Genomic DNA, 12,988 nt, shown 5'->3' with positions numbered 1-12,988 from the left:
GCTTTGGGGGATGGGGAGGCAGAGGACACTGCTTCAGGGGACAGAGGACACTGCTATGGGGGTTAGAGGGCACTACATTTAAGGGGGAGGATGATGTGAAGGGGAGTAGAGGACACTGTTTTTTGGGGAGGCACAGGGCACTACTGGAGGAGGGACAGAGAACATTACAGTGTGGGGGGGGGTGATGTTAAGGGGGGCAGAGGACACTGTTTTTTGGGTAGGTACAGGACACTACTAGGGTTGGTGGGGTAGACGACTTTACAGTGGGGGGTGTGATGTGAAGGGGCAGAGGAAGAGGACACATAATTTGGGGGTACAGGACACTACTGGGGGGCAGAGAACACTGCTATGGGGCAGAGGACACTACAGTGGGGGGTGTTGTGAAAGGGGCAGAGGACACAGCATTTGGGGGTACAGGACACTACTATGGGGGAGGGGGCAGAGAAAACTACAGTGGGGGGAGGGTGGTGATGTGAAGGGGCAGACAGAACACTACTGTGGAGGGCAGAGGACACTACAGTGGGAGGGTGATGTGAAGGGGACAGAGGACACGGCTATGGGGGGGGAGGGCAGAGGACACTACAGTGAGGGGGAGTAATCTGGTAATGTGAAGGGGCAGAGGACACATCATTTTGGGGTACAGGACACTACTGTGGAAGGGGGCAGAGGACACTACAGTGGGGGGGGTGGGGGGGATGTGAAGGTGGCAGAGGACACTGCATTGTGGGCATACAGAACACTACTGTGGGGGGCCGAGGACACTACAGTGAGGGGGTGATGTGAAGAGGGCAGAGGACACAGCATTTGGGGGTACAGGACACTACTGTGGGGGGAGGGGGACAGAGGACACTACAGTAGGGTGGATGATGTAAAGGGGGCAGAGGACACTGCATTGGAGAAGTACAGAACACAACTATCAGGGGAGGCGGGCAGTGGACACTGCTATGGGGGCAGAGGACACTACAGTGGGGGGGGCGATGTTAAGGGGGCAGAGGACACTAAATTGGGTAGCACAGGACATTACTGTGGATGGACTGTGGGTGGGGGCAGAGGACACTACAGGGGGCGGTTATGTAAAGGGGACAGAGGACACTGCATTTGGGGGATACAGAACACTACTGCTATGGAAGCAGACACCACAGTGGGAGGGTGATGTGAAGGGGACAGCTATAGGGGGGCAGAGGGCACTACTGTGGGGGGGGGTGATGTAAAGGGGGCAGAGGACACAGCATTTAAGGTGTAGGACTCTACTGTGGGGGGGGGGAGGACACTATAGTGAGGAGGGTGATGTAAAGGGGCAGAAGACACTGTTTTTTTGGGAGGTACAGGACCCTACTGGGGGAGGGGGCAGAGGACATTATATAGAGGGGGGGTGGTGTGAAGGGGGGCAGAGGACACTATTTCAGGTGTGTGTGACACTACTGTGGGGGGAGGGGGGCAAGGGACACTGCTATGAGGGGCAGAGAACACTGATATGGGGGCAGAGGAAACTACAGTGGGGGGGCCGCAGAGGACACTACAGTGAGGGGGTGATATAAAGGGGGCAGAGGACACTACATTGGAGGGGTACAGAACACTACTGTGGGTGGAGTCGTGGTGAACACTGCTATGGGGGGCAGAAGACACTACAGTGGGGGTGATGTAAAGGGGGGCAGAGGACACAGTATTGGGTAGTACAGTACACTTCTGTGGGGAGAGGGGGGCAGAGGACACTAGAGTGAGGTAAGGCACTGATTTGAACAAACAGAGGATGCCTCATTGGCCGGGTACAGAACACTACTGGGGGGGGGGGGCAGAAGACACTGCTATGCGGCAGAGGACACTACAGTGGGAGGCTGATGTGAACAGACAACATGGCTATGGGGGGACAGAGAGCACTTCTGTGGGGGGGGGGGGGTGGTGTGAAGGGGGGCAGAGGACACTATTGTGGGAGTGATGTGAAGGGGCAGAGGACACTCTTTTGGGGCATATAGAACACTACTGTGGGGGGAGGGGGGCAAAAGACACTGCTATGGGGGGCAGAGGACACTACAGTAGGGGGGTAGTGATGTAAAGAGGCAGAGGACACAGCATTTCTACTGTGGGGGAGGGGGGTAGAGGACACTACAATAGGGGGGGTGATATGAAGGGGCAGAGGACACTGCATTGGGGGGTACAGAACATTACTGTGGGGGGCAGAGAAGACTAATATGGGGCAGAGGATGCTACAGTGAGGGGGGGGGTGTGATGTGAAGGGGCAGAGGACACTGCATTGGCAGGGTACAGAACAATACTGTGGGGGCAGAGGACACTGCTATGGGGGGCAGAGGACACTACAGTGGGGGGGGGGGGGTGATGTGAAGGGGGGCAGAAGACACTACTGTGAGAGTGATGTGAAGGGGGGCAGAGGGCACTACTGTGGGGGTGATGTGAAGGTGGGCAGAGGACACTACTTTGGGAGTGATTTGAAGGGGGGCAGAGGATACTACTGTGGGGGATGATGTGAAGGGGCAGAGGACATTACTGTGGGGAGTGATGTGAAGGGGGCAGAGGACACTACTGTGGGGGATGATATGATGGGGGGCAGAGGACATTACTGTAGGGGGTGATGTGAAGGGGGCAGGGGACGCTACTGTGGGAGTGATTTGAAGGGGGGCAGATGACAATACTGTGGGGGGTGATGTGAAAGGGGGCAGAGGATACTACTGTGGGTGATGATGTGAAGGGGGCAGATGACATTACTGTGGGGGGTGATGTGAAGGGGGCAGAGGACACTACTGTGGGGGATGATATGAAAGGGGTAGAGGACATTACTGTAGGGGGTGATGTGAATGGGGGCAGGGGACACTACTGTGGGAGTGATTTGAAGGGGGCAGATGACGCTACTGTGGGAGTGATTTGAAGGGGGGCAGAGGACACTACTGTGGGGGGTGATGTGAAAGGGGGCAGAGGATACTACTGTGGGGGATGATGTGAAGGGGGGCAGAGGACATTACTGTGGGGGGTGATGTGAAGGGGCACAGGACACTACTGTGGGAGTGATTTGAAGGGGGCAGAGGACAATGCTGTGGGGGGTGATGTGAAAGGGGGCAGAGGACACTACTGTGGGGGGTGATGTGAAGGGGGGCAGAGGACACTACCGTGGGAGTGATTTGAAGGGAGGCAGAGGACACTACTGTGGGGGGTGATGTGAAGGGGGGCAGAGGACACTGCTGTGGGAGTGATTTGAAGGGGGGCAGAGGACATTACTGTGGGGGGTGATGTGAAGGGAGGCAGAGGACACTGTCACATACTATGTGTTCTTCATGCCTTCTTTTTATTGGGAGCATGACTTTTTTTTAAAGGGTGCCACCTACTATTCCTGACAATCTTTGCTTTCCTCCATTTTGTACAGGTAGATCTCAACCTATGAAAGATTGCCTACCCCTGATCTAGAGTTTAGATCTACATTAACCTAATGAGGATAATTATAGGTTATATCTATACTAAGAAACCTTATGCTGCACTATTATTCAGTTGTGAACATTATAACTCTTTATGTACTTGGTATATTCCAGATAACGTCCCACATTAGTATTTCTAATATTGCAGAACTCTCTTTCCTACTTAACTGATTAAGATTTTGGTGTTCAGCTGATGTATTTCTGTATTAGCGCAAATATGGAAATAAAATAAAATACCGTGAAACCCAAGAGCTATAAATCAATTGTATTTAATGAGTTCTGTATCCTGCAGTGAGAATTAATAATGTTGCATTATGCTGTTGTCTAATATTTGCATTGAACAGTAATATATTCTGCCTTTTGCATAGATTGATTTTGTGGCTCATGATGACATCCCATATTCATCAGCTGGATCTGATGATGTATACAAGCACATAAAGGAGGCAGGTAAATTTTGTTCTGTGATCTGTATTAGGACCAGATTGAAGCATATTCCACATGGTGACAAGTTACCTTAAAAATGATTGTTTGTCAATGAGTTTGTATTGCAAGAGTTCCAAACATTTAAAATAAAGAATCATTACCAGTCTGCCTCCAAAAAGCTATAATTTAGTCACATTTTTAGGAACTGAAAAAGTGACAATCCAGCCTAATTGCATAATGCTGTCCAGTGTGCTTAACCATCTTTCCAAAGCGCAGTTAAGGGCAATTTTTAGTTTTGGATAGAGTGGTAAAGAGTCAGACCCTCTGCCAGGTTGTTATTGCTATGTCTCCACTGACCACTGTCGGAGACAAAAAGAAAGGGGAAAATTCAAAGTTGTCACCGGACTTGTCACTAGAGCAAGAGTTGACGGAAAATTTCCTATGTGGAGAAATGTTCTGGTGAGAACTGTGTGAAGTGGGAATTTGCCCCACTTGGGTGAGATTTATTTCCATTACTTGTTGCATCACCGGAGGTGGAAATAAAGGGAAATCTCACCAGCAGGACACAGATAAAAAAAAAGATAAAATGATTGGTGTCTGAACCCCTCCCTACTTTATCCAAAACACAAAAAATGTTTTAGCTATACATACACTTTAAATCTCTGGGGGATCATATTTGGGGAAACATTTCACCCCAAATTTTTGGCACCACCCAGTGCTGTAGCCATAACTTTCCTACTTGACTTTATGCCTGAAGTTGTTTCTGGATTCCACATACTGATGTAAAAAAATAAAAGAAATGAAGAGGGCCAGTAACTGAATACTGGTTGGACCTCATTTTTCAATGTGTTTTTAAAATCGGTGTCTTCGTATTAGCTAATTAAATTTCCTGGAAAAAAAATAAAAATGGCTTGTGGCTGTAGTACAATGTAGACAGTTTTTATTTCAGAAATTTGGCTGTTGTTTTTTTTATAAATTTCACTTTTTCGAGACCTCTGTAACAGTAAACATTGTCAGTAAATTGGCATGGTATTAGATTTTATTCACTTGGCATTACCGTTTTTCAGATTGAGTGGGTTTACTTTTTTGCTTTTTTTTTTTGTTTATTTTTACTTTTTTGCACAGATCACTGTGTCAGGAACAGTGAATAATTAGGGGTTCTGTGTTCCTTGTGCCAGTAGCTATACTTAAAGTGTACCTTCACCCTTTTTTTTTTTATATATAAGTAAAGCTTATCATAATGGCCACCCATACATATGTAAGCCTTAATTTTTTTTTTTTCTACAAATATTTGAATTAATTTTTTATGACATTTTCGGTTGCGGCCGCCCTAAGAGAAGGATGTATTCATAAGACCAAAGACTCCTGGGATATTGGTGTCATCGATCCCAGGAGACTTCGGGCATCCTAAGCTTCTATCACCCTGGTATTACTGCACAGGCACGAGACCAGGAGGTGCATGTGATGGCCGCTGCCAGAACTACTGCAGGAGAGAATAAACTACAGATATGGCAAGTAAATATTACATGGTATATGAGAATATCTAAATTAGATGTAGAGATTATGAAGAATCATGAGGATGTTTTTATTACAATTTGGGCTTGGAGACTGTAGCTCCTCTTTAACGCTTAAGGCCGGCCATACACCGTTTACCAGGCACTGGCCGAGATTCAAATTGATTCTCCTGTCAGCACTGTCTGTGTTGATGGGGGAATCATGCAATGTTCTTTCCTGCCACCCACAGCTGCTGGAAAGAAATTTGCACCATGTATGGCCTGCCTAAGTGCATCTAATGCTGCATACACACGATCAGACTATCCAGCGGACCAGAGTCCGGCGGACAATCCGCCCGTGTGTGGGCTCCGGTGGACTTTTTCTTTTCAAAAGTCCGGCGGACTTAGAAAGAAGTTTTGACTCAAAATTGTCCGGCGGACAATCCGGCCGTCTGTGTGCTAGTCAGCTGGACTTTTGAAATGAACGGACTTGTCCAGGTAGACGGGACTAGCGAAGGAGGTCAGTGTCGCTGCCTCCATCTGCGAGATTGACACCTCACTGGCCCCGTCACCTGGTATGGACTTAAAGGGGAAGCCCTACGCCGAACAAACGGCGTGGGGGTCCCCCCAAAGTCCATATCAGACCCTTATCCGAGCACGCAGCCTGGCCAGTCAGGAAAGGAGGTGGGGACGAGCGAGCATCTCCCCTCCTGAGCCATACCAGGCCGCGTGCCCTCAACATGGGGGAGCGCTTTGGAGAAGGGGGGGCCCTGCAGCCCCCCCACCCCAAAGCACCTTGTACCCCTGTTGATGAGGACAAGGGCCTCTTCCCGACAACCCTGGCCATTGATTGTCAGGGTCTGCGGGTGGGGGGCTTATCGGAATCCAGGAGCCCCCTTTAATAAGGGGGCCCCCTGATACCGCCCCCCATGTGAATGAGTATTGGGGTACCATGTACCCCTACGAATTCACCTGGTAAAAAATAGTGTAAAGAAAAAAACACAACATGTTTTTAAAATAATTTATTGCACAGCTCCGGTGGTCTTCCGTCTTGGGGGATCTTCTCGCCGGAATCCTCCGTTATCTTCTGCTAGCTCTTTTACATCTCAAGGAAGAAGAAGAGAAAGCGAGAAGGCGGTGACAGAAGACCGGGCCACCGCTATTAAAAGAGCTGGAAGAAGAAAGCGGAGGCCCGGTAAGAAGACCCAAAGAAGGGGACAAGACCCCCGAAGAGGGGGAGAAGACCCCCCGAAGTTGGAAGAAGACCCCCGGACGGCGACAAAGAAGAAAGCCAGGCTCCTCCGCTAGTAAAAGAGCTAGCAGAAGATAGTGGAGGAGTCCGGCGAGAAGACCCCCCAAGACGGAAAACCACCGGAGCTGTGCAATAAATTATTTTAAAAACATGTGTTGTGTTTTTTTCTTTACACTTTTTTTCACCAGGTGAATGGGTAGGGGTACATGGTACCCCAATACTCATTCACATAGGGGGGCAGTATCTGGGGGCCCCCTTATTAAAGGGGGCTCCCGGATTCCGATAAGCCCCCCGCCCATAGACCCCGACAACCAACGGCCAGGGTTGTCGGGAAGAGGCCCTTGTCTTCATAAACATGGGGACAAGGTGCTTTGGGGTAGGGGGGGTGGCAGGGCCCCCCTTCCCCAAAGCACCCCCCATGTTGAGGGCACGCGGCCTGGTACGGCTCAGGAGGGGGGCGCTCGCTCATCCCCACCCCCTTTCCTGACCGTTCGTGCTCGGATAATGGTCTGATATGGACTTTGGAGGGGACCCCCATGTCATTTTTTCGGCGTAGGGCTTCCCCTCTAAGTCCATACCAGCAAGGTGTCAATCTCGCCAATGGAGGCGGCGACATTGACCTCCTTCGCTAGTCCCGTCTATCTGGAGCTGCGTTCAAAATGACTTTTCTCCATGTGTGGGCAAGTCTGATCGTGTGTGGGCAGGTTTGCTAGTTCAGAAAGTCCGGAGGATCTCCGCTGCAAAGTCCAACGGTTTATCCGCCGGATAGTCCGATCGTGTGTACGCGGCACATCCAGCCACCCTCACAATCTTATACTCACCTGTCCCCTATCCAGAACCACTGGTCAAAATTTTCCCACTCCTCGGCTACTTTCATCATACTTATGGGAAGTTAACTGGAGTACAGGCTCATAAGACGCATAGAAATAAATGCTAATTTATAAGCTCAGCCAGGAAGATTTTGAGATGTGGTTCCGTGATCTAGCTGGAGATATCTTGCTGGATTAAGGACAGGTAAGTTTAGGATTGGGCAATGGTCTGGTGGTGATATTTGTGGATTTGTTACCGCACCAAACATGCAGTTACACTTTAAGGCTTAATAATGAATTTTGTGTTTTTTCCTTCTATTCACCTTTAATATAAATCGAGCACTCATTTTATAAAATCATTGTCATGTCACTAAAGCTAATGTGTTCTTCAGGGCGGTAGTTTGTCTTGTTTTGTTAAGACATGCTATGTCATAGAAAAAGCTTTGATACTGGCTATCTTTTCTTCTTGGTGACAGGCATGTTTGTACCAACACAGAGGACAGAAGGTATTTCAACGTCGGACATAATCACTAGAATCGTCCGTGATTATGATGTTTATGCCAGACGCAACCTCCAGAGAGGATATACTGCAAAAGAGCTAAATGTTAGTTTCATAAATGTAAGTATAAAAACAGCTGGCAATGGGGGTTATATCAGTAGCGTTTTTCCCTATCCTTAAACACTATCTTTATGACAGATCCTCCATTTCATTGGCCAGAGTTATACAATAGCGACTGCAGACTATTGAATACAATATCAGATCTAAATCCTCATTGTCATTTGAAATCATAAATTGCTACAACAGTTTGATGGATTATAGGGAGATTAGTACTATAATCCCCTCTTAAGACTGAATGAGTTCCATGTTTAATACCAATATTCATTTCTTATTCCCTGTAATAATGTTTCTGTGTTAAAAATCCTTTAGTGAGTACTGAAGAACAACATTTCAGGATTGCTTTGAAAGTTTGAGTCTTGGCTTTTGTTAAAATGTCCAGGTCACATGAAAAAACTGGAACATGAATGGGAAGAAGCACAACACAGATAATATGGTCTTCCTGTATGTAGCTGGAGTGTTGGTAAAATTTTGTGAATGGCCCAGTGGCAGGTATGGAGCAGGGGGGGTCACACCATATACCTGCTCCCGCACCTGCAAGGTGTCAAATGTGGGAGCAGGGGGGTTGACAGACAAGCGGCGCTTCCTCTTTTGGGTAGAGCTCTGCTTTAATTTCTCTTCTTTTTTTAAACATAGGTAAGCCATAAATACGTCAAATTATTGTCTAGAAATAAATAGATTGGTATATAGAGTGAAAGTATGATTGTACCTGCTATTCATATGTGTTCAAAAGGTATATAAAAAGAACTGTTGTGTGGAAACAAACTGTGCCATCTATGTACCTATGAATACAATTACTGACTGCTAAGACTTCTGATAAACTCGTGTGAAGGTGGGTGTTTTTTTGTTTTGTTTTTTGTAAATTCTGTTTATTGAGATTTTATATAGAAATATACAATATTCAGGTTGTGTTAACGTGACACTAGGCTGATCCTCGGCCACGCAGGGCCCAAAAATACAACAAGTTTCATTCCTGTCTAACATAGTCCACCTATCTATCATGTGCATTCCAAACATCCCTCCCTCCCCTCCCGCACCCCCCTTTGTCACAGCTCTGCTTGGGTGAATGCGTTTGTTCTTCATTATATCCAGTGTTTGACAGGGAGCCAATGCCAAATCCCTCTACTGTTAGATGGCATAGTCTATTGCGTTAATCGCTACTCTAAGAAGTACCAGGATAGTTGTTATGTGAATATATATACTTAGTCTGTGCCCTTTCAGGGGACATTAGACTCACCCAGGTATGTCTTGGTTCTGATTAAACTCCACCCATTCACTTACAGTATTCTTAGAGTTGTACCATGCTTGCCATACTATATCAAACGTCTTCCCGCATCCCCTGGCCCTATATGTGGCTTTGTAATAAGGCATCATGAAATTTACCAGGCCCTTCCAGAAGATTATTTCTGGAGCCCTCGGCTTCTTCCAGTTTAGTAGTATGGCCTTTCCCCAAAGAACAGTAGAATGGTAAGCAGAGTTCTCAGGGCTCTAGATGGTACCACCTCATCTACCAGGCCCAATAGACAAACCCTCACAGTCAATGGTATGGGTATTACCAGGAGTTCCAAGGTACAAGAGGTGACTTCAGACCAAAATTTGGGGCACTGCCAGAAAATATGCTCAGCGGTAGTGGATGAAAAGGAAAATCTCCAGCACTCAGCCGAGACCGTGTGGAAAATCTTAGCTAGCCTAGCCAGGATATAGTAACGCTTATGGAGAAATTTAAAATGGATCAATCTATCTCTAGCTGACACTATGTGTTTAAACGGCTGGGTCCATAAGTCATCCCAATCCTCCCCCTGTATGTAAGAAACCTCTGCTTTCCATCTTCCCCAACACCTAGATACGGCCTGCAGTGTTTATTTGAAAAATTCCTTGTAGGCCACTGAAAGGGGTTTGGCCAGTTCTTTCACTGACAGCAAGGTTTCAAGATCTGAGGGCAGAGACTCAACCTTCACCTCTCGAAACTCTGCCTGAAAGGCATGCCGGAGTTGGAAGAAGTGAAATAGGTAAGAATTAGCTAGGTCGTGTCTCGCTTTCAGTTGGGAAAAGGTCAAAAGGTCCCCAAAACAGATAATGTTCTTCAATGTTTGTTTTTATCCCCTTGATTGCCCAGATCATGGGATCTGGCACATTATAAAAATGTCACAATGCGGGGTCCATCCACATAGGGGCAGACGGGGAAATTCCCCAAGAACTGGAACACGCCACCTTCACTGCAGCTTCCCATGCTCTTATCAGGTTTGGTACCCCTAAACAGAGCTAAACGCAAACTTTCAGACGACCCCAGGTGGGCCGCCTCCAACACAGTAGCCCCGTCTCCATTGTCCTCCAATAAACCATCTACAGGCAAATAACATTTGGCCAGCCAAATAGTATTTCTGCCAGTCAGGTAATGCCAATCCACCCTGATCCCCAGGTTCCTGCAACACTTTGATACCTTTTCTGGGGGGTTTGGGTGCCCAGAGGAAGGAACTGACAATACCATCAATCTTCTTAAAATATGTTTTTGGTATCCATACAGTTACATGCCGTAGGAAGTATAGAATTACTGGGAGAATCTTGATTTTGAGCAGGCTGATCCGACCTATCCAAGCCTGAACCTTTTGTTTAAGTAAAGTCAATAACAGGAGTAGATTAAGGGACATGTAGCCATGTACATTTGCTGTGATCTTTACACCTAGATATTTGAGGGATGTAACCCATTGTAGTGGCAGATTTGTGTTGGCCTTCTCCCTGGCTGGAAAAATTGATGACTTCAACTCTGGAAATTTAGCAAATTCATAAAAAATATCTAGAGCCGCCTGCAGTGAGTCATCCGGTCTTTGAGAAATAGGAGCATATCAGCATATATACATCAGCGTATAGTACCAGGGACTCGTTCATCATACCCACTTTAATAGCCTGTATCCTCCCTGATGACCTAGGTACAACAGCTAAGGGCTCCATGACAAGGGCAAACAGGAAGAGGGACAAGGGACATTCCTGCCTGGTGCCCCTACCGACCTCAGAAAATCAGATATTGAAGATCCTAGTCTTATAACATATGACATAAATGTCCAATCGACTGAGTCGAAAGCTTTCTCTGTATCTATTGAAATTACTATTCTGGTCTTGGAGTCCATAGGAGGGAGTTGCAAATGAGTAAAGAGTCTCCTTAAATTTGTGTCAGTAGATTTTCCCGGCATGAAACCTGTCTGATCTATATTAACTATGGAGGGAATAGCTTTAGCTAGTCTGATCGCCAATATTTTGGTTAGAATCTTTAAATCCATATTTAAAAGGGCTATGGGGCGGTAGGAGGCACATTCTGTCAGGTCCTTCCCTGGTTTGAATAAAAGGATCATGTATGCTTCCTGCATAGAATCCGCCAGAGTGGAGTTTTAAAGGCAGTGTTCCAGGAGCAAGTTAAATCTAGTAGCCAGTAGCTCCACATTTGATTTGTAAAAATCAGCTGGGAAGCCATCTGGGCCAGGGGCTTTATGAGGAGGGAAGGCGAAAATTGACGTTTGCACACCTCCTTGACTGTAATTTTAGCATCTAGTATGGTGCTGTTTCCTCTGGCAACCTTGGGAATAGCAGACCCTCTAGCAAGGAATCCAAGGCTGATTCATCATAGGTTGGGATGGGGGAGTAGAGGGGCAAAAATAAATCTACAAGGTCCTGCATGATAAGTAAGGGTTCGGTGACCCATGGCTTCCCCTTTATCTCTGAGAACCGCTTTATTAGCAATTTATTAGCAATTGAGTGATAGTCTGCAACCAACATTGTCAGAAGCTTCCCATTTTTATCCCCTTCCACGTATGCGCCTTCTGCTTTACCTCCAAGCAAGTCAGCCCAGTGAAGTGCAAAGATAAGAGGCACCACGCTTCTAGCAGGGACTCATAGGAGGCTCCTGTTGGAGACCCTGCACGAGCCTCCGCGCATTCCTTTTCCCTCTGCTGTAGAAGATGAATTTCCTCATTTTCATTCGCACAAGCTGTCTTGATGGCAGATATGCACTCCCCCCTAGCAACAGCCCTAAAGGCATCCCAGACCACAGGGGGATCTGCCGTGTCAGCATTAGAGAACCGATATGACTCCATTGATTCCTCCAACTGGGCAGATACCTGTTCATGCTGCAACCAGCTGAGTGAGTGAGAGTCGCCACCCCCCTCTTCTAGCCCCCGTTGAAAAAGTCAGGGTGAGAGAAAGAGGATTGTGGTCTGACAATCCCCCAGCTAAGTACTCAATATCTGTCAAGAACGGTAAAATAAGACCATTTCCAAAGGCCAGGTTTATCCTGGCCGAGGATGTGTGGGCCGTCAATATGTGAGAGAAGCATCTATCTGTTGGATGCTTCCAACACCATAGCTCCAACAGTCCTGTCACAGAGGACCAGCCAGTCAATTCAGAGGAGCCCAATCTATTTGGATTAGAAGAGAACAACGCAATGTTAAGGACGGCGTTGAAATCTCCCATCAGATCCATGGGAAGATGTGCATATTGTGCCAACTGAACCAGTAAATCATACAGTAATTGTACCTGAAAAGGAAGAGGCAGGTATATATTAACCAGCAATATTTTATGATAACAAATATACATAACTACCACCACATTTCTACCCCCCCCCCCCCAGATTTGAGATCACCTGATGGATAGTGGAAGGGATGGCTTTATTAATTAGGTTGGAAACCCCTCTAGCAAAGGTAGAGTAAGTAGAGTGGAGGGCTCTTTGGATTCACGGCTTACATAGAGCCAAAACATTGCTACCATCCAGGTGCATCTCCTGCAGGAAAATTACATGTGGCTTAGTCTGTTTCAGGTATTGGAATATTGAGGCCCTTTTAAACTTGTGGCTAAGGCTCCTAACATTCCAAGACACAATTTTAATGCCATCACTATAATTTCTGATAAGTGTCCCATCAACAACACATCCCCCTATTCCCATCAAAGGTATTACCATCAGCATTAGCATTCCCTGGGAAAAAAAA

The 12,988-nt window shown here is 47.0% G+C and overlaps 1 protein-coding gene across 2 annotated transcripts in view; it reads left to right on the top strand.

Moving 5' to 3' along the window:
- PCYT1B (phosphate cytidylyltransferase 1B, choline) overlaps window positions 1–12,988 on the top strand; it is a 102,838-nt gene that overhangs the window by 70,219 nt on the left and 19,631 nt on the right. For both annotated transcript variants that reach the window (XM_077480770.1, XM_077480769.1), the window contains exons 5-6: window positions 3,791–3,869; window positions 7,876–8,018. In XM_077480770.1, coding sequence (XP_077336896.1) covers window positions 3,791–3,869; window positions 7,876–8,018 — 222 coding nt within the window. The remainder of the gene's footprint in view (window positions 1–3,790; window positions 3,870–7,875; window positions 8,019–12,988) is intronic.

Source organism: Lithobates pipiens, unplaced genomic scaffold (assembly GCF_037356315.1).
Source record: "Lithobates pipiens isolate NorthernLeopardFrog02 unplaced genomic scaffold, aLitPip1_a1.2 Scaffold_16, whole genome shotgun sequence".
Lineage (NCBI taxonomy): Eukaryota > Metazoa > Chordata > Amphibia > Anura > Ranidae > Lithobates > Lithobates pipiens.
The sequence above is the reverse complement of the archived record's forward strand: the minus strand, read 5'-3'. Positions and strand labels throughout refer to the sequence as shown.